Raw genomic sequence first — 21531 nt, 5'->3', positions numbered from 1 at the left:
GACCTGTTCCTTTGATCTTCCCTGTTCCTTTTCTTGCCAGAATAATTAATCAATTGAGCAATTTGGAGATAGCCTCGTTTCCCATCTATAAAGTGTTGTTTTGTGTGAGAGGGCAAAATGGGACTTCAGAGAGTGACTGCTTTGCATTTACTGAGAGCAGCTGTGGGACAGAAGAGTTCCAGATCCATGTTTTCTCCTGTGAGATTAAAGAAGCTGTAAGTATTCTGTGGTGTGCAGTGACTGGGAAAAAGGATTCAAGCAGTGTTTGAAGAGGTCATTCCCAATGTGGAAATGGTATATAATGCCTTTAAAAATGTGTTAGCACACATGAGTTTTGCAGAACGTGCAGCTAGTCATACATGAATATTATTATGATTTTAAGTTTTTGCTTTTAGTATTTCAACAAAATTCCAGACTACACTGTAATAGGAAGATCTGTAAAGCCACATGTGGGGCTTTTGCAGGCCTCATTTGGGTATGTTTCATACTGAAGTTGCAATGTATACCTTTGGAATTAAAAAGAACCATGTTACAGTACTCTCCCCTAGATGTTTTAGGAAGAACTGTGTGACAGTCTGGGAGAAAAGGACTTTTTAGGGTGGAAAAAGAGGCTGGAAAAGGAGGAATCTCCTTGGGTTTTGACATCTGCCAGAGCAAGCCGTATGCTGTGTTGTTAAAAATACAACTTCAAAAGTACATTATGCAGGTTCTCTAATGAGCTGCATTCCTAATCTCTAATCTAATTTATATTAACTCACTGAGCATGACATGAGCAGGGAATGTATCAGGAATAGAAGTAGAAGGTGCTGTTACTGAAATGGCTTGGTTACTAAACACGTGATGTTTAGTGCTTGATGGTACATGAGGCATGATTTGTGTTCAGTATAAGAGGCAAGTGATTTTTGACCTTCAAAAACATTGCAAAGCCTCATTAAAAACACCCTTATTTTTGATCAAAACATTAATGATTTTGCTTTTCTGCAGGTCAGCCGGATTTTGTATAGTTTCTCCACAGCGTTCAAGCGTTCTTCCAAACAAGCATCTGATCACGTGAAGGACTTTGTTCTTCCCACACCAGACAGTGATGTGTACACTTTCAGTGTCTCCTTAGAAGTCAAAGAAGATGATGGAAAAGGAAATTTTAGGTAATCAGAATGGAAAGGGAAAAGCAGAAATGTCTTTGGAAAAAGCCCACAGCTACTTTCCACATGCACAGCTACTGTGGTGCAACAGAATTCATTTGACCTCTTTTCATGAGCAGACATGCTGTAAATAGGAAGCTGCTCTTTGGATGTTACAGTTTCCTTCTCTGTATTTTTTTCTGTAAAAAGATAAAAATTCAGGATACCTTCTTAAAGTGAATTTCTTTTCACTGCATCATTTCTTCTAGGGATGCTCAATGGATTCCTTTCCAAATGGAAAAGATAGTAAGAAATCTTCAAAAAACTTTAATCAAACTAAGTTTCTTGAGTAAATACAGTCTAGTGGTTTCTTTTGATTGTATTTTTTTTAAAAATCTAATGAATTTTGTATTACTTTATAATTTAGAAAGCATAAACTCTTTTCTGTATTGAACAATTAATGTTTTATACCTGCTAAAGGATGTTTCTATTCTTTTAGCCCTGTGCCGAAGGATAGAGATAAATTGTACTTCAAGCTTAAACAGGGAATTGAGAAGAAGGTTGTGATTACAGTTCAGCAACTTTCAAACAAAGAACTGGCAATTGAAAGGTAAAAATATTACAAAAATGAAGGTTGGATTTTTGAAAGAATGGTATTTAATGTTATTTTCTCTGACTTGGCAAGTTATGTGATAGAAAAAAATGTACCAATAACACAAAGTATGATTGTACAACAGAATTAATGCCACCAGATGGCAATCTTAGCAAAAGAGTAACAATGGGAGAATTCGCTTCTAGGGAAAAGAAAATTCAGGATAACAGGAGAATCAAGAAAACCTGCCCCCCAACCCTCCCAAAACCTGACTGATCTCTTGACTTGGTTTCAAGCTTTTGCTTCAGAATGGAAACTAAAGTTTTAGACAAGGCATATACAGTAGAATTTTTTATCATTGTGTTTGTGTTGTAAAATTAGGCTTTTGCTACTCATTGCCTTAAAAAAACCCCAATTATTTTCAGTATAATTTTAATTTAAACAGTTTTGCCTTCAGGATTCAGTTAATGAGGCATTTATGAATAGCATTTGATTATTGCTTTTCTCCCCAATGTAAAACTACCTTTCTTAAAATTAGCTTTTATTTTGGTGATGTTTAGACTATTCAATTGGAGATGTTATTTTTATCACCACAAGCTTTGCTGTGTACAAGTTATTTAATTGGAATGACAGACACAGGCTTGTAAGTCATTTTATGTGCTTACCCCTGATAAGATTAAAATTCAAAACTGATGAAAGATGAGTGTGGGTTACATCAGACTGAACTTCTGAGCAATTTAATGTGCCTTCAAAAGTACTTTAAAGTGGAAATTACAATGCAGAAAAATATTTCTGAAAAAATTTGGTCCCTGGTCTAAAGACCTTAAAAATCTTTTGTCATGGTTTCAGGAGATCAGACTTGATTGCTGCTGAGACAAAGTGCTCCCTCCTGATGTCCAGACAGAGCCTGGGGTTGAGTCAGGGTGGTCCAGAAAGTTGCTCTCATGCATTACTTTGGCCCTTCCTGCTCTTGTGCCCTGTTTGGCCTGGGTTTTGCCAGGTTTTATTTGGATCAAAGCAGCTGAAGAGATGGTGTTCGTTTCTGAGTCATGTGTGCCACTATATAGCTTCAGTCCCACTATGGGGGATGTCAGGTCTCAGTTGTTTGTAGGATTCAGGAAGAAAATTCTGGGTAATGGTCAGGACCTTTAAGGAAGCTGTTTTTAAGAGTGAAATAGCCTTTCGTTCTCAGAGATGGAAGGATTGACACTCTTCTCAGTACCGTGATGTTTAGGTATAGTTTGCTACCAGTCATGCATGAGAGTGAATCCTGAGTTATGTAGGTGTACCTTAGGTTAAAGTCTAGGCTGTTGTCCTTAGAACTGAATTACAGAATATTGGTTGGTTTCTCCCTAGTACTGGAAACTCTTCAAGATCACAAAATACCAGAATAGTTTGGGTTGGAAGGGACCTGAAAGACCACCCTGCTCTGTCATGGGCAGGGATACCTTCCATTAGATTAAATTGCTTCAAGCCCTGTCCAGCCTGGCTCTGAACACTTCCAGGGATGGAGTAAGCACAGCTTCTCTGGGCAGCCTGTGGCAGGGCCTCACAACCCTCCTAGGGAAGAATTTATTCCTAATGTCTCATGTAATCCTGCCCTCTGACAGTGTGAAGCTATTCCCCCTTGTCCTGTCACAGTGTTAACTTAATACTATCAGCCTTATTCATGGGAAGCATTTGTATTTTTATAAATGAAAATATACATCAGTGAATAACAATTACAGTTCTTTTGGTTTTTTCCTGCTGGTCTAGAAATTAGTGGAACCTGTGCAGTTGCACAGAGCTGCTCAGTAGCCACCTTTAAGTGCAGAAATCCAGCAAGTCTGAAGTGAGACTGAGGCCCACAGCCTGTGCAGGTCATTTTAAATCCTGAGTGTGTGGTTGAGCCCCTTCATGTCAGAGGCTGAATGTGTTGACAGCTGTTTCTGTAAAATCCATCTTCTCCAAGTGAGGGTCCTGACCTGGTTTGAATTGATTTTCTTCTTTGAAGTAAGAGGGAAGAGAAACCCTGACTCTTCCTGCAGCAGGATGCTGCTAGGCATCATAGGCATCATGTGCTTCTGTGAGAGGCAGGGGTTACTTGTTCCTAACTCCCATTCTTTTGGAAGCATACTTCCCAAAAATTTTGACTGTCATGCATCAGAACTTGTGTACATCTGAGTGATGCACAGTAGGAGCAGCATCTGGGAGCTGGTGTCTTTGAAAGGCACAAACATTTGGCCTGCTTCTGCATCTTGGCCTTACATTTCTCTGTGGCAGCTGAGCTGGTGATCCCCCTACTACTATCAATTGTAGCTCTCTCTGAGCTGTTTCTGCCTCAGGAACAAGAAGTAGTAGGTATGCTGTTAGGTTCTGCCCAGCTGAATTGGTCTCCCAGAGAATCTGTTTTGTGTGGCTAAATCCAAATCCTGGATCTGAGCTGCCTGGGGTGCTTTACATGGCACTGCATTATGGATAGGCATAAATCCAAATCGTTGTTTACTGCTTTATTTACCACTTTGATTTTTATGATTCTGGTAGTGAAAGGTTATGGAGAATGGAAAATACTATTGTGGATGTTAAGTGTAATGAGATGAAAAATGAAAGACATATACTCCTAATGTAATAGGAGAAAGCTAGGTGGGGTAGTGATTGCATATCTTGAGACTTTTACAGTTAATAGTGCTATTAAAATTTTAGTTGCTGGTGTTCATATGTCCAAGCAGTATTGTTTAGCATATTACTTACTTCTAAAAGTCAGTGAGAAAAAGCAGTTTGATTATCAGAGAACCAAACAGAAGAAAAATTCTTCCAACAAGACCATCTGAATTACAACCCTGATTTTCCATAGTATTTCAAATAACAATTACTTTCAATTGTTTTTTCTGTTTTCATTTGACATCTAAGGTTTTTCAAGAACCTGTACAAGACAGCTTGCTGATTGTTGCACATACATAATTCTGTTTGGTTTTTATTCATGATGGAGTATGTTCAAAGGGGAGAAGGATACAGATGATTTGCAGAAACCTCAGACCTGGATTTGTGCCTTCAGTAGTCAGGAAGTTTGAGAATCTGAATGTCTGAGGAAGTTCTTGGGTTGGTTGTTTTGTTGGGTTTTTTTCTCTTAAAAATATCAAGAGCATTTTCTTGTAGATTGATTGGACAGGATTTCAAGGCCCTATATATCACACAAATTCAGATTTTTAAAAAATGAAGAATGAAGTCTTAAAATTCAGCAAATTATTATTTCTTGGTTTAAGGGTCCATGATGCTATATGATTTTTTTGCAGCAGTGCTGTTATGCATGTTATAATGAATTTGTGTTTTTTCCTATGATTGCATGAGAATAATTTTTAAAATGAACTGGGGAGAAGACTGATTTTTTTTCCTGCCAGTCTCTATCACTAATGTATAGGAATTGTTGGTATCTTCAAACTCATTATTATAAATGGTCTTAAGGAATAGTTGAGTTTTTACAGGCCAGATGCTAGTTTTTGCCATCTTCATTCTGGAAAATAATTTCATTGTCTTTTCTGTAACATGTATTGTGTTGTTTCCTGAGCGTTGCCATAACAATAACAAACAATTCTCTGAAAGGTACTTTTAAAATTAGAAGCAGTAGGTGGCTGTCCATTATGTTCAAGCAAAGATTCTTGTATTGTGAAAAGCTAATATATGTCTTTCTTTTCGTTTTTGTTTTGTTTTAAATAAACTTCACAGGTGCTTTGGGATGTTGCTAAGCCCTGGACGAAATGTGAAGAACAGTGACATGCATTTACTAGATATGGTAATACTTAGTTCTAATAACCTGTTAAATAAGATAAGGTCATCTGAAAACAAGAAAAAAAAACTCCAGCAAAATGAGCTTTTAATATCTTTTGCTTTGTTTCTTAAATCCTGGGATTTGATATCTACAATCATAAGATGGATAAATCATTTCAATTCATGTCAAAACCTGTGGCATCTGACTTTTGTTCAATTAATGAAGCAGAGATTAGGTTGTTACAATTAACTGAGCTTTGTGTTATGTTAAGCATGTTTCCTAAAAATTTAGAGTCAATAATTGCTTTCATATTTGGATGCCAGAGCAGTGCTCTTATTTTTACAAGGAGCTGAAAACTTCGTCTTTGTTTCCTTCATTTGATTTTAAATTCTTGCCCAGAGTTTGAAGTATTCACTTGTCTTTTACAATATTCTATTTCTTAGAGTTGTGTCTGAAAGAACTGCAAAACACTGTGATCCTTTCTGTGATAATACCAATTTACTTTCTCTCTGTGGATAATACAGCCATTTTCAAGTTATGAAGTGCTAGAGTGTCCTGGTTTAGGGCAAATTTGGGAGAGTTAAACCCATCAGACCTTTTGTGGTTTTGCAGTTGTCCCAGTTCTGCCTAGTTCATTTCTGTGCTCGTGTTGCTGGTTCTATTTATCAGTATTTAGTTCTCTGGGCAGACTCATTTATTGGCCTGATTGTATTTTTCAGCTCATTTTTTTCCTGATTTTATTTGCTGAAATCAGTTCAGATTTTCCCTTTGTTATTGATTATAAAACTGAGTAAATTATAATGAGTGTGAACGTTGTTGTTCCTATAAATCTATACAGCACCATTTTACTATATTTGAATTCCTGTCTTTACTCTACCTTAAATTCTATTTATGTTGACATTCCAGGTCCATTTAACTGCTGTAATGAACTGTTAGTTTGTTTCTTGACTGTAACACAGAAACAGACATTTGTGATTTCCTTTCATCCTCCTTTCTCCATATTTAAATCTGGAGAACGCAGTCACTCTTATTTCTGTAACTGAATTGCAAAGGGGGAACATCAGCCTCCCTTTATCTACAGAGGCTACCAAACAGCCTCTGTGATCCATAGGGACTGTTCCTGAGAATTTCAGGAAGCATGTACTTGCCTCATAGTAGTAATTTTTTATTCCATTAATTCATTTTCTTTAAGGTTCCTAAAACTGTCTCTCATCCCCATGCCCCTCCCTTTGATCTCAAACCACAACTGTAATACAATCTTGTGTGATTTTATTTTTAGGAATCCATGGGAAAGAGTTCTGATGGGAAGGCTTATGTCATTACTGGAATGTGGAATCCTAATGCACCCATGTTTGTAGTACTTAATGAGGAAACTCCAAAAGGTAGTGGAACCTAATCTGTGTGTTTGTTGTACCCAGCAGGGGTTTGGTGTGTGCACTTTCTCTTGGCAATCACAGTGCATGTCTAAGTCCATGAAACATTATGTTCCAAGAGTCCATTGCTAGGATTTTTCTGTATAAACATGCCCAACACAGAGTTGTGAATAACTGTTCATAGCACAGTGCTGATTTGGAGATGTTACGTTAGTGTTTGGTGCTGATGTGCCTGTCCCCGCTTGTTGGAATTTTTTGTTCTAAGCATTGTTGTAGTCAGCAAAGCAGTATGAATAACAGGCATTGGGGTTCTCCTCTTTCTAGTTGTGAGTTGATTGCCAGTTTCATCCCCTGCAACTTGGGGCAGCTGGCAATGATGCTTTCAAGTGCTTGATTGTATAGCAGAGTTTCTTACTGCGAAAACTTACATTCTCTGATGGGATTAAAAAATTTGGAATGTGAATCTGGAGTTTGTTTCCTGTCCTGAGGCAGAACCCAGGTCATTTGCTTGAAGGCATATCCAAATACCTACAGCCACTGTCACTGTTCCTGCTGATGGATTTTCACATTACATTATTTCTAGTAGCATGTAACACAGCTCCTTACACTTCACAGTGTGCCCTTATCCTGTGCATGCTCCTTTTGTTTGATGGAGATTGTGTGATGTCTTGCCCCTGTCTTTAAAACAAGGACATGATATCTTTGTTTTTGAAGTTATCACATGGTTAATGCACACTTTCATTCTGTGGAACAGTCATGGAGGGCCTAGAACTCTGACAAATAAAAGGTGCAATAGAATCATTAGTGAAACAGATTTTCAATTTGAACAGCAGTTTATAAATTTGAGCTGTGACTAGTTTTTCTTGTATTCATGTTCCAGATAAGCGTGTGTTCATGACTGTGGCTGTGGACATGGTTGTTACTGAAGTGGTGGAGCCAGTCAGGTTTCTGCTGGAGACTGTGGTGCGTGTGTATCCTGCCAATGAACGCTTCTGGTACTTCAGCAGGAAAACCTTCACAGAAACTTTCTATATGAAGCTAAAACAGGTAATACCTTTGTTTTTTTTATTTAGAACATTTGTCTCATATGTCCTAATTTGGCCTTTATAAAAGTTAGGATGGCACTTGCTCCTCAGCAGCTTGTTTCTTTTAACTGTTTATTTCAGGGATGCTCTAATGCATAGGGATTAAGTAGCATGTGTATAGTTTGTGCCTTTGTGTCATGGTTTAACCCCAGCCAGCAAATAAGGCCCACACAGCCACTCGCTCACTCCCCCATGGTGGGATGGAGGAGAGAATCAGCAGAGTAGAAGTGAGAAAACTCGTGGGTTGAGATGGAGACAGTTCAGTAGGGAAAGCAAAAGCCATGTGCTCAAGCAAAGCAAAACAGGGAATTCATTCACCACTTGCCTTGGGCAGGCAGGTGCTCAGCCATCCCCTGGGAAATAGTGTAACACTGGCTTGGGAAGACAGATGCTGTCATTCCTTCTTCCTCCTTTCCCTCATTTTACATGCCAGGCGTGATGTCATATGGTCTGGAGCATCCCTTGGGTCAGTTTGGGTTAGCTGTCCTGGCTGTGTCCCCTCCCAGCTTTCTGTGCACCTCAAGCCCTTTTGCTGCTGGGTGGGATGAAGAGCAGCAAAGGCGCTGACTGTGTCAGCAGCTGCTGGGCAGGAGCTGAAATTCCCCTTAATCACCAAGACTGTTTCCAGCAGAAGCCCCAGGCAGCCGCTCTGAAGGAAATAACTCTAACCCAGCGCACTTTGTAAACTGAATTGTAATGAGTTGTAAGCCATTGGTTTTGTGGACTTAGACTATTCTGAACCTCCCTATTGAATTATCTTTAATTCTCTACTATCTCTAAAGCAAGACAGCTAAAGCAAGTCCACTTGACTGGTAGAATTGGGAAATGACTCTGTAACTGTTCATTGTAAAATCAAAGGGCTGCTGGCATTGACAATATTAGGACCAGTGGCTGTAAGAATTTGGCTTGTTAAAGACAAAGGAACCTGATGCTGAGGTGTAGGAGAGTGAGTCTGTTATGATTGGAGCTCAAGTCCCTTCTGGTTTTGGCACTGGCTGAGGTGCATACAAGAGCTACATCTGCTCATTCACTGTAGAATGATGTGCAGCTGCATCTTCCTGCAGCCACTGCTCACCTGCTTTCTCCAAAGACAAATAATCCAAAATCTTGGTATTGGCTCCAAAAGTGAAGAGCAGAGGCCACTTGTACTGTGGGCATTGGAACAGTGGTGCATGATCTTTGTCTAATGGAACCAAAGAGCAGTGATTTAGTTTTACTAAGCCTAATGGGACTATTTGAGTTACCATCTTTTTGTGGGGCACAGCAATAGGTCTGAAAAAACCAAGCTGTGTTGATGTTACATGGCAAAACTGCTGCTGTGTTTAACACTTAGGGAGTAAATAAATCTCAGGCAATGTTGTTTCTATATTTCTTCTAGAGATTAGCATAGCAACTTGTAATTTAAGGAAATCTGAGAAAGCTGGCTGTTACATGCAAATAAGAATATCTGCATTTTGACATTAAAGAAAATACATTTGAAAGTATTCTACTCTCAGCTGTTTGATACTTATCAGTTCAGCTTGCCTTTTAAATCACTTGCAACTGTACATTTTTTAATTGAGTAATATGGATGCTTTTTTTCTCACCCCTTACAATGTGACAAACATACACATGCCTCTCTTCCCTGAAGAAACACGTGCATTTCTTCCTGCTGCAAAATTCAGAGTCTGTTGTGCAGGTCTTTGGAAAAGGAATATTTTTAGTCCTAGTGATCCTTCTGCACGATGAGGTCCTGATTGTGGTTGCCAGGATATCTTTAGGTGATTTGATACAAGTCTTTATTTCCCCAGTTCTCAGTTGGACAGTTTGCATTGCAGTAGCTGTTCCTGCCAATACCTTAGAGAGATCCTGTACCTCAGGGCACTGTTACTCCTTGGGAAATAACTCTGCAGATGGTGGTGGGATCAGCCATTTGGGAACTTCTTGAGAAGGCAGTTGAACATTAAGTAGATTATAGAAAAATCATAACCGTTCTGAGGATGGATTCAGGCACATTTAATAGTCTGAATTGAGATGGGTAAGGTGTGCTCAGGTATGAAAAATGCTAAAAGCTGACAGAAATGAAGGTTAATGTGTCATTTAGGATTGTTCTTTCTAGCTATCTTACTGTATTGTTCATGCACATTTTCATTGTTACAACATGGTCCTTGTAATGGTGGGTTTGTGCTTCAGAGAAAACCAATGATCAAATTCTTTAAATTTTACACAGTTAGGTCTTGCAGTTAACCAGAACATGTGCAAGGAGCTGAAGACTTGTAATAATTTTAACATCTAGCAAAACCCACAGTATCTCATGCCTTACTCTCTCAAAAATAAAAACTATAGATACCCATGCTTAATAACATTAGTGCTATCAATACTTGATTGATTTCACCAAGTACCATGTAATTACTCAATAGTGGTGTTATGTGAGAATAAAACAGGGATAATGGCTCTAAAGTTATCCTGCTTAATTTTTACAAAATGCAGGCTATTCATGCCTGCACCCCAAAATTCATTAAACTGACTACACGAGAAATTTAGTCAGCAAAACTGGCTGATAATTGGAGCATCTGCTTTAAGGAAAGTGGGTCACAATTATTTATCTACAATAAATGAGGAAAGGTTTCTCACTATAAAATAACTTGTATCGTGTCAGTATAAACAGTCCTTGTTGAAGCTGCTTATCTGCATGACTTCAGCTGGTTGAAATTGCAGGTATTGGTCAGTAGTTTGTGTATATCTCCATTGCAGGTATTGTGGAGCCTTTCAAGTTTATCACATTTGTTTTCCAAACAAGTTGAGGGTACTCTAACTGAAACTGTGTATTTTTTTGTGGTTAATTTGATTATTTTAGTATGTTCTGAAAATTACCTTGTTTTAACTGATCAGACAAGATGCACAACATAAAAAATAGCACATTTTGGGCTGCTTCATTTAATACCATCATTAGTTTGCAGTTATATACAATTCTCTAGAGATACAGTAATCACTGCATGTCACTGAAAAATAACTGTGTTCATAACTGTAACTCAAAGGAAAAACTAATACTCTTTGTATTTTAAAACTTGCAACCGCCTAAAGTATAGTTAACTGCTATAGTTAACTGAATTCTTTTTTATAAGAAAGTCTTAGAATCATGGGGTGGTGTGGGTTCACAGGGACCTTCAAGATCATCTAGTTCCTGACGCCCTGCCATGGGCTTCCATTACGTTTCTCATTGGAAGGACTGTATTTTAAATTGTATTCTGCTGAGGAAAGATACATTTTCCTGGTTTTTAGTGAGTAAAGAACTAAAAAGAGCTTTTCACAATTCAAGGCTTTTCAAAAGTGCAAGGTTTTGTTTCTTCTGTAGTCTTGTCTTTACCTACAAAAAAACTCCTACTATTATTTTTCCGCCCTCAGGCATTCAGTTCCTGTTTCACTTACTCCAATATTTTTCCTCTTTGTTCTCTCATCTTTTCTTTAGCTGAGATTTCTCTTTGACTTAATCTCATTATAGCTGTTTAAATTGGAAAGATTTTTGTCATTGTTCTGAGCAATACTGAAAATGGTTGTTAAGAGGCAACTTTGAAAATAATGCAGTTTTACTTAAATTTCTACCTGTAAAACTGAGAGAAACAGAACTGTCAGATACTGCCATCTATTTTTGCCAAGGCAAAGAAATCTGAGGCAGTCCTGACCAAACTACTGTTTAGCTTTTGATAGCCTTATTTTTCAACTTAATACATACCCATATTTTCATTTAGTCTGAAGGAAAAAGCCATACAAGTGCTGGAGATGCAATTTATGAAGTTGTCAGCCTGCAAAGAGAATCTGCCAGAGAGGAAGAATTAGTCACCCCAACAAGTGGAGGAGGGCCTATGTCATCCCAGGAGGATGAGGCAGAGGAAGGTAAGGATAAATCAGTATTTAACAGTTTCCATGCATAGTATACTATTATATTTGTGCTGTTAATTTACTCAATTCTTAATACAACTGCTTTGGACAAAAAGATCACCAATATTTTTCTATTAGGAGGAATAGTATTTTTGCCAAGCCATTGTTTGGTTGCCTTCAATAGCAGCAGCAGCAGCTGTGTGTCCATTTTTGTGTGCTTCCAAATGCTTTGCTGAGGCACTTGTGCTCTGCCAGCAGGTTAGAAAATGCTTTTCAAAGGTATTTTCTTCTAGTCAGAAGTAATCTGCCTTGAATGTGCTGTGCTACTAAAGAGGACAGCATGAAATTAGGCTTTGAAATGGCAGGTTTTAAATGCCTGTTTTTAAAGAAAACCAAAAAAAATTCCCAAACAGACTCACATGGGGGATTTCCTCATCCCCTAACTGCTTAACATGTGATGTAGTTTCTCTCACTTCTGTCTGGGGTTTATTAAAATATCTCCTGGTTCAGTTGGGAATTGCTGCAGTTCATGGACCTGGTGTATTTGCCTGCCCCTTCCAAAGCTTACAGTGTATTTCCCATTGGTGGTTTGGGGTTTTTTTCCTCCTGGTGGGTGGAATTTTCTGTTTTGTTTTTTTTTTCTGTTTGAAGGCCCTTGGCCTACTGTTGTCTCTTTGTACTCTGAGGGTTAGCCCATAGCATTCAGAAAAGGCTTTCCTTGTTCCATTTTTTATCTGCATGTCTGACCTACCAGGAATTTTGATTATTTTACCAAGCTATTCTTCAGATCTCTGGCACTGTTCTGTCAATACTGTAAAAAGTCTCACTCACTACTATGGAAAAATTCTTCCCAGATTCTTTGTTATTGGTAAGTGTTGGATTTTAGCTTGTGCAATATGAGTCAGAAGCCTGGGATTAACAGAGGCTGGAGCAGGCAGGCGTGGTTATTCTCACAAGCCAAATGTCCCACGTATCCCAGGTGACACCAAGCTTGCAAAAAACCCCAGTCAGGTGCTTTTTGAGCTTCGATCTGATTCCTGAAAGGGAGGGGAAGAGGCCCAGATCATCAGTGTCAGTTGATCATCAAGTACCTTTGCATCAAGGTACCACTTCTGAATAGTAAAAATGCTATTTTCTCTGAAGCATTTCTTCTGTTTCATTGGTGATTGGGATTGCTTTGCTGTTCATAGCAAGAATTAGTTCAGATTTGGCCTTTGGAACTTGTGGATCAGTGTAGCATAATTCAGCTGTTGGTGTTCTTTTCCTGCTGGATGTATGAGTTGTAGAGCCAAATTGATTTCTGAGATGTGTTTGATAGGGTAGAGTTTAAATAATTGACTTTTTTTTCCAATATGGCAGTTATTGGAAAGAATGCAGCTGTTCCAGAATGTGGTGAATGCAGCACAATTAGGAATAACATGGATATTGTTGGTACTATTGCAGAATGGATTTATCTTATTACAGAGAACCACTATTCCACTGGAGTATGAACCTAAGTTTAACTTTGGTTTAGTTCCCTAATGCTAGTTTCCATATTTTAAATGTAGATTACTTCCTCAGAGAAGACATTAAAAATATGATGTGCCTCTGTTCTCATGGAAACCACATTTAGAGTTCTGTGCCGAGAAGTTCTTTATCCTGGAGGATATGCAGGTTCAATGAGTCATTTGCAGTTTTTATAAATAAATCTCTTCATTCCTTTTTTTTTTTCTTTTTCTTTTCAGGGTACTAATTATGATGATGGAAAAAACCCCTTGAGTTTACAGTGTCTTGTCTTGGCCTTGGAAGAAGGCTTTTTCTTTTTTAATATTAAGAATGATAGCTACCTGGTTCTTTTTACTTTTCTCCATTTTTAATTTTTTTTTTTTGCTTTTTCCTTATATGCTTATATGCCCACAGAATATTCTTTAATTGATTTCAAAAGCATTTTTCATTTATAATATACATTGCATTTTTCTTGTATAAGAATGCACTTTATCTGATTCCTTTGTACTCTGCATGCACACAGCTCATTGGGATGTCTTGTGCCATGAGTATATGAATAAAGATGGTCATAAAAAAGAAGGCATTTTCCAATATTCTTTTCTTTTTGTTTTAATGAAAGGCCAAACATGGTACCTGCCAATAATGATTTTAAATAATCACTATACTAAAGTTAGGCCTAGTATCTTTTAACAATTGCTTGTAGAAAATGGAGATCATATACTCTCTAAATAGCATTCTTGTCTTTTAATATTGTTTCTCATTTTAGCTTGATTTTTCATGTGACCAGCTATATAAAAAGATTAACACCTTTGCTAAGATTGTGCAGTTGTTACTTAGAGATATTTCAGGTCGACCTCACTTTTGTTTTTTTAATTATTAATATTGTAATAGAATTTCTGGCAATCCAGTCGCTTATGGTCCCTTGCTTTGGAGGTGATAATTTAAAAATAATTTTAATAATCTCTTGTCAAAACCTAAAATGTAAAGTGCACTCCTTAATAAAAAAACTTTCTATTAAACTTTAAATACAATTTTTTAAATATTCAAATGTGTAATGAGGAAATTCTTACCATTTCTGGAAAGGTTTCAAATAAAGTGGATTTAAGTATCAGCTTTTATTAATATGCAGAAAAGTTCACTGTCAAGTAGAACCTTGTAAGCAGGTGCAGAGCTCATTTGGTTGAACTCCTTTTTCTCCTTTCTGGAGCATTAAGGAAGGTGACAGCATGCCCAGAGTTGATGGTGTGGATACTGCAGTATTGGAAAAAGCAAAGCTCAGAGAGCATTTTATTGTAGTATTGTTCTGCAGAGGATGAAGTGGCTGGCTGCACTTGTGAGCTTAAGGACTGGGGGAAATAGCTTTCCAGCAGAAGCATGTAAAGGAGAATGTAGTCCCAGGAATAAATAACAAAGGGAGAAATGGATGAATAAGTTGGCTGCTTTTAGCAGCAATGCTTGCTCAGACTGTGTGTGGAATGATGACCTTCCTTTGGCTCTAATATTTGAATTATTAGATTTTTTTAATGATATGTAACATTTCAGAAGAACACTAGCTAACTCCATTTGAGTTTCTTCTGGAGTCAGGATAAATTTGGAAGGTTAAGGATGACTGTAAGCAGGAGCAGTTGTGTTCAAAACCAGAAAATATTCTTTAAGCTGATTGTTACTGATTTGAAGATCCTTTTGCTGAAGCTTTCTGTAGTCCCAGGTGTCTGGTCAGGAGCTCTTGTTCCCAACTGTGAATTGGCTGCAGAGTAAGTGCAGAATGTTTAACAGATGTCCTGAAACAGGTAAAAGGTAATTCAGGTAAAAAATGACTTGTCTACCAAAAAGAAGCTTCTGGAACACTCTCAAATGACTTCCAGGAGCACAGAACTGTTTGCATTTGTGGCTTGTTTGCCAAGAGGAAAAATAAAAAACTGAAGGAAGTAAAACTTTTATCTTCCTATTCCCGTTAGCCATCTGAACACTAAGAACAAAAAGAAATAAGCAATAGAAAAATGAACTTCAGGGATGTGGAAGTTCAGTGTGGCGATGGTAGAATTTGACATTGAAAATAGACATGAAAGATCAAGGGCTCCTGAAAGTTTCAGAAAACTCTGGGGGTGTTGTGCTGGTCACACAAAAAGGTGTGTACAGGAGGGGAGAGGTGGGAAATGCTAAACAATCAGAGATGATCAGCCAGAGGAAGTCAGAATGTGTGTGTCAGGTGTTGTGGGAGGGTAGAGGCTGTTTTCAGTACTCAGGAAGGCAAGGGAGTAGAGGAGGTGATGTTTTAGGAGTGAATAGAACTACTGAGTATTTAGTGATAAAATAGGGGTTATGATGTGAACAAATGAGGGTGATTGTGTGAGAAAAATTACATGACTAGTGTTGAAATAGTCAACTCTGCATTTTAATCCAAATTAAAAATAGCTTTGTGTACTTCACAGGAACTGTTTGTTATATTAATCCAACACAGAGTAAAGTTGGTGGGTCCTAAAGAAGAGCAATTAAATCTGTCTTGGAGACTTTTGCTATCTCCATTAAAATGAACTAATATGTCACAAATCCTAAATTCATGAGGCCATTTGGCCAGTAGGTATCTCCAGACAAGAACCCTTTCTGCAGTTCCACAAGGGAAGAGTTTTAAAATAGAGACACTACTAAGGATAGCATCCAAATGAAAAGAAAATATTCCTGACAAGCCTGATGTCATTTTATGGACTCTACTGTCCATAAAATAATCCAGAATTTATTATTTTCACACCTTACAAGTTCACTTGTGTGATTATTAAAAATCATGAAATAAATGCACACAGTTGGCTTATGCACCTGTTATTGTGCTTCCAGGAGGAATGTGATACTTTCCTTAATAAATATAAAAATACAGAGTGCAGAGGACTTGTTATTTTTAATAGGGTGGTAGTTGATAGTGACAGCTGTATTTAGATTTGTTCATGCAAGTATGGCCCTTGTGTTACAAGGCGAGTATTTGAAATATTTTGAACTTGAAGCACTTCTGTGGGTTGCAGAAGTATTTAATGTAATTGCAAGGTTATAAATTAAAAGGAAAATTGGAGATTTTAAGGGTTTTTTTCTGTTCTAGGAAGTTGGGACACACCCAAAGAGTGTGACTTACCCTGAGCTCTTTTATCCCTCTCTTCTTCCCCAATGTCCACTTGACGCTCATGCACAGTGTGTGTGGGAACACTCTCTGGGTAGGGATGTTTTCTTTGATAAAGTCTGTTCCTCACACTTCCTTTGTGAGGTTCAAGGCAAAAGATAATTCCCTAATTCTGGCCTGGTGGTACATGAATGCTCCAGGGAAATCTGTTGATGCCTTTGGTTTATTTTTGCAGAATGATGGAAAGAGGTATTTTCAAATAAAGGTAGGTTTCAATTCTGTGGGATCATAATGAATTCTGTTTCTTGGATTTCAGGCTTTTTGGTTTTTTACAACTTTCATAAAATCTCTTCAGATTGTGGTACAAAATAGACACAAAATGAGTATAAATTGATGTTTTCGTCTTGTCTGGAAGCAATTGCAGATTATTTTGAATAATTTGGATGCTTTATTCATTAGTGGTTGTCTTTCCTTGTCTGTCTGTAATCAATTTGAAAAAGAATTTGAAGTCCTGCTGGCTTATTAGGAATTCAAACTTCCTATTGCTAAAGGATCTTCTCAGGTTTTTCAGTCATCAGTTTTGGGTGGCCTCAAGCTGCCACGGCTTTGATAATTGCACATTTCATATAATTTAAAAATTAACCACTTTTGTATAAAGATTATTAAAAAGACTGATTTCAACCAACAGTTCCCCTAACCTCAGTGTGAGGTTCTTCTCTTTTTTAGTATTGGTCATTAGCTTTCTGGTATTTTGTGACTGTAAGTGCCGTCTAATCTAAGTTCCTGGCATACTGCCTTAAATGCCAGGCAATACATAACTTCTGAGTGTTTCTAACACTGATACTTCTTTTTTGTCATTGATTATATCAAAGATGGGAATAGATTCTAATCTACAAATTCATAAATTACTAATGCATTGCCCTAGAGTTGTGACAACACCTCCAATTTTATTTCCTTGCCTGTTCTCTGAGATGTCAGGGATCAGACAACACAGTACGTGTGGAACATGTTTGTGTTTACAAGACTACCTCCACTGTGCAGCATTTAGTTGGCTTTGTCATCTGTGTGGGAGCAAAACTACTGAATTGAAGCAATAATTCTTCTGCACTTTCTTTTATTCAGCTTCAAGCATTTGTACATCAAATTCAGAGATGTCATGGTGCCTCAATTTTACGTGCAATACACGAGGGGAGGAACATCTCTTGGATGCCCAGTTAAGGTTTATTTTTAGGACATTTAAAAATAATTCTCATTTCTTATGACAGTGATGCAGGGTCTGTATTGAAAGTATATTGACATAGAACAAAGTGTTTTAAAGGTAGGGCATATCAAATATATATATGAGGATATCAGATAGGGTTTAAAATGCAGAATTTGTTGTATTAAAAAGAGAAAGAAAGGTCATTTTAGCTGTCCATTGCACACAACCAACAGGACAGGATGCTCTCAAGTACAAGTGTGGGCCCTTCAGGAGATTTTTGCACAGTCCTTTACATGTGAAAGCAATGCATTATGGTGTGCAGTGAGGGAAAGGCAGAGATCATCCAGCTGCATGCTGTGCCACCCTCTCTGTGTTTATCAGATACAGGGTTTGGGATTCAGACTTTGTGTTACATAAAGAAGCAATTAAATTTGCAGCCTTTTGCAAGGTAAGCACAATTTTGTGATTTGTCAGCACTGGGTTTCGCTTGAATGATTCTAAGTGAAAAATGTGTATCGTATAATTCATAAAAAGGAATGAGAAACAAAATACTGGCTTTTTTCTCTTACTGGTTTAGTAAAAATTCTGTTACCTTCACTTTTTGTTTTTGCTTTCTTTACATGTACTTCAGTAGCTGCCAAAATAATTTTTCAAGTTATGTAACTAACGTAAGCAGAAAGTTCTTGTGAGCAGAATTCAATGCAAATTGTCATTGTTCAGATTCATTAATCTGTATTTTTTTGGTCTTGATTATTCTTCCCTCTAAATAAAAGAATATACTGAGGATTGTCATTTCATAAATCAGTTATTTGGAAGGCATTTGGAAATCCTTCTATGTTCAGAATATTTTATAATGCAGTAAAATTTGGGCATTTCTGAAAATCTGCCTTAAATTTAATATGAGAATGACTTTCATGATTTAAACTTTGTTTCACTCCCAACCTCCCAGGCAGAACTATAGTTCAGGCTCTATAATTCCCTGTTACCTTATAAATGGAAATTTGCTCTTTTTTGTGGCCTTTCTCACGATCCTCTTTTATCTTGTATGTACGGAAAGGTTCCATGTCAGTAACGCTCTGTCTTGTGCCCTGATAATATGCTGCCAACTTCAGCTCCTCCTTCAGTTTTGTTCTTCTCTTACATAAAAATCCAACTGTTCATATTTGAATTATTCCAGTTCTATTCCCACCTATCTTAAAGACCTGATTTCCTTCTCCTTCAGACTGCTCCAGCTATATTATTTTTTAGTTCCACCTACTCTTTTTATTTCACATGTAACAGCCTCTCAATTAAAACACATTAAATATCCCTTTTTCTCCTCCACATCAATGCTCAAGTCTCACCTGTTCATTTTTTTATCTGCTTTATTCATGCTTTTCTATGCAGTTTAGGAGGTACTTTACTTATTTACTTCTATGCTCAGTGTCAGTGAGACAACTCTCTAGTTTTCCACCTTGTTTCTGTTTTTGTTAACTGAAAAAGGAGTTTGACTTCTGATGTATTGCTATATTTCAGGTGAACTAGTAGAATTTCGTGAAGAACTTGAACCACTCAGAAAAGCTGCTCTATAGCTATATAATTGGTGTAAAATATGGATGAGGGGAGTATTGTTTAAAGCCAGATTTTGAAGTGTGATGCAAAAAAAGGCCCACTGAAAAAAAACAAACAAGTGTCATAAACTAAGCAAACAAAAAAACCTCTTTTATTGTAAAACTGGGAAGATGAAAAATGAAATTCAAGCACATTAAATATCTCAATTTTTGTTGGTATGAGACCTTCACCAGAATTTATTTCCTCAAACCAGAAATGGGAAAGCCAATAAACAAAGTTGAATCTGTTAATAGCTGATGAGAGAGAGGAACCTCTGTGCTGACTTTGCTCTGAGTTGGTTTCCCATAGTATTTTTTACAGTCTTTACCTAACCTGTTAGAACTGCTCTAGGAACTGGGGTTACCCTCTGAGCATGACCTCTGTTTGATACCCTAGATTATCAAAATTAGAGATGGGAAGGAGGCCAAGATTTTGTGTTCCTCTATGTATGTTTTTTTCCTTTGGGGTATTTGCTTAAGCTGGTTAGTCTGTATGTAATTCTTCTGGTTGGAACACTGGATGCCTCAGTATTTTGTTTGAACATCTCTCATGAAGAAAAAATACAGACTGGAGGAGAAAATGGGAAACGAGCAGAAGTGTGGAGAATTTGTCCTGTGAGGAAACAAGTAGTGTCCTAGAGAAGAAACAATAAAGGCTCAGGTGGTTGTTTGTTGTGAGATGTGCTAAGATTGTTTAGGAGGAAAAAAAGTAATTGGCATAAATTGCAGGTTAGAAAAAATTAGGCTTGATAAAATTATGTATATCCATAGACTGCCAGTCTTCCTTTCTGTGAGGGTTCCATCATGTGTAACAGTGGCTTGGGAAGATGAATGGCATCAAATCAATGTTCCCTTCCTGCTCTACATGCTGAGCATGGTGCCCTGTGGTCTGGAGCATCCCTTGGGTGAGTTGGGGTCATCTGTTCCAGCTGTGTCCCCTCCCAAATTCCTGTGCACCCCCGCCCTTTTGGTGCTCCCAGCCAAACCCAGCAGAGCTCTCACTCAGGTCCTGAGTGACCTGATCTAACCAGAGCTTGGAGTGGATCAGACTAGCTGATCTCCAGAGGCCTCTTCCAGCCCAAAGTATTATTCCGTGCTGATACCATACAGAGCAGTGCTTGCTGTGGAAGTCCTTCAGGCTTGCTTTAAAATGGCTCTAAATTCAGGAAGTTGATTCATGAGGCATGAGTTTTGTGAATCATGATGCAGTTCAGAACAAAACAGAAAACCTTTGAGGGTTACTGTTCCCTGGGGTTGGTCCTAAAGACTGTGTGTACACACATTCACAACCCCAAGGTTTGCTCCCTTGATGTCTTCCATTGTCCACCTGCTCTGACAAACTTTTATTGCTCACTTGATGGCTCAGGGTAAATACAGGAGGAAGGAGAAATGCACAACGTTTAGAAAAAGGGATCTGTGGCTTTCTCAACAGAATAAGGGTGGATTAAATTATGCTTTGGCAAATTCTGCTGCCTTAGAGATGCTATGGAATGTGGAAAAAATAGTGTAGAAATAGAGAAAAACATCTAAATATCCTTCTCATTGCATCTTTTATTTCTTAGCTTATACCTTAATGCTTTAAGAGGTTAGAATATTCTTTAGAATGGAAACAAAGTAGAGGTTTTTAAGACTGTTTATTCTCTTCCCTTTGCCCTGTTCTATTTTGAAGTTTGACATTAGCGTCTTTTGAAAGCGAGCATATGGTATTTCTAATTAAGGCCTGAGATTTTCTGACATATAACTGAATAATACATTTCAAGCACTGCTGTGCCTTCCAGATGAAAGACGTCTCTAGCTGAAGCACTGGAGTTATGTGCTGTGTAACACTGGTCTCCTTCAGAAGGATTTTGCTGGGAATACCAGCTCAGTGAGAAATCCAGGGGTTTGTTTCTTTAAGCTGATGTCAGTCTTGCTTGGCAAGCTCAGGTTTGGATCCAATAAGAGCTACTGTGCTTTGTTGCTCAAAGGATTCAGTGTAGCTGCATTTTGAAACATTTTGGTCTGCTGGGGGATTTTAGTCATCTTTATCAGATTTCATTCCAAGCTGCAGGGTTTGTTTGTGTGTATTTTCAACGTTAACTCTTGTAGAAATGTGCTGGAGTTCTTCAGTCTCTCCAAAGAAAGTCTAATCTCTTCCTTTCAGCATTTAGTGCCAAATTTTCTTCCTCTAATTTGAATGCAGAAAACCTTTCTGAAATTGTGGTTTGTGATAAATTCCTGGTGTGAGCTGGATTTCTTGAGTTTCTTAATACATACCAGTCTCATTAACGTGTGCCTTGTGTCTCTGAATGGCAAATGGGCTCGTCTTAGAGGTTTCCTCAATTTTTTTCTTATTTACATGGGAAGTGGAAGGGACTGCATTTGTTGTTGGTCCCT

At 37.8% G+C, this 21531-nt stretch overlaps 1 protein-coding gene across 7 annotated transcripts in view; it reads left to right on the top strand.

Moving 5' to 3' along the window:
• RABGAP1L (RAB GTPase activating protein 1 like) overlaps positions 1-21531 on the top strand; it is a 223066-nt gene that overhangs the window by 24197 nt on the left and 177338 nt on the right. For all 7 annotated transcript variants that reach the window (XM_064427734.1, XM_064427731.1, XM_064427733.1 and 4 more), the window contains exons 5-11: positions 41-215; positions 985-1145; positions 1621-1731; positions 5416-5482; positions 6738-6840; positions 7712-7878; positions 11645-11789. In XM_064427734.1, the coding sequence (XP_064283804.1) occupies positions 41-215; positions 985-1145; positions 1621-1731; positions 5416-5482; positions 6738-6840; positions 7712-7878; positions 11645-11789 (929 nt within the window). The remainder of the gene's footprint in view (positions 1-40; positions 216-984; positions 1146-1620; positions 1732-5415; positions 5483-6737; positions 6841-7711; positions 7879-11644; positions 11790-21531) is intronic.

The sequence above is a fragment of the Passer domesticus genome, chromosome 7 (assembly GCF_036417665.1).
Source record: "Passer domesticus isolate bPasDom1 chromosome 7, bPasDom1.hap1, whole genome shotgun sequence".
NCBI lineage: Eukaryota > Metazoa > Chordata > Aves > Passeriformes > Passeridae > Passer > Passer domesticus.
This window is presented reverse-complemented; position numbering and strand designations above follow the sequence as displayed.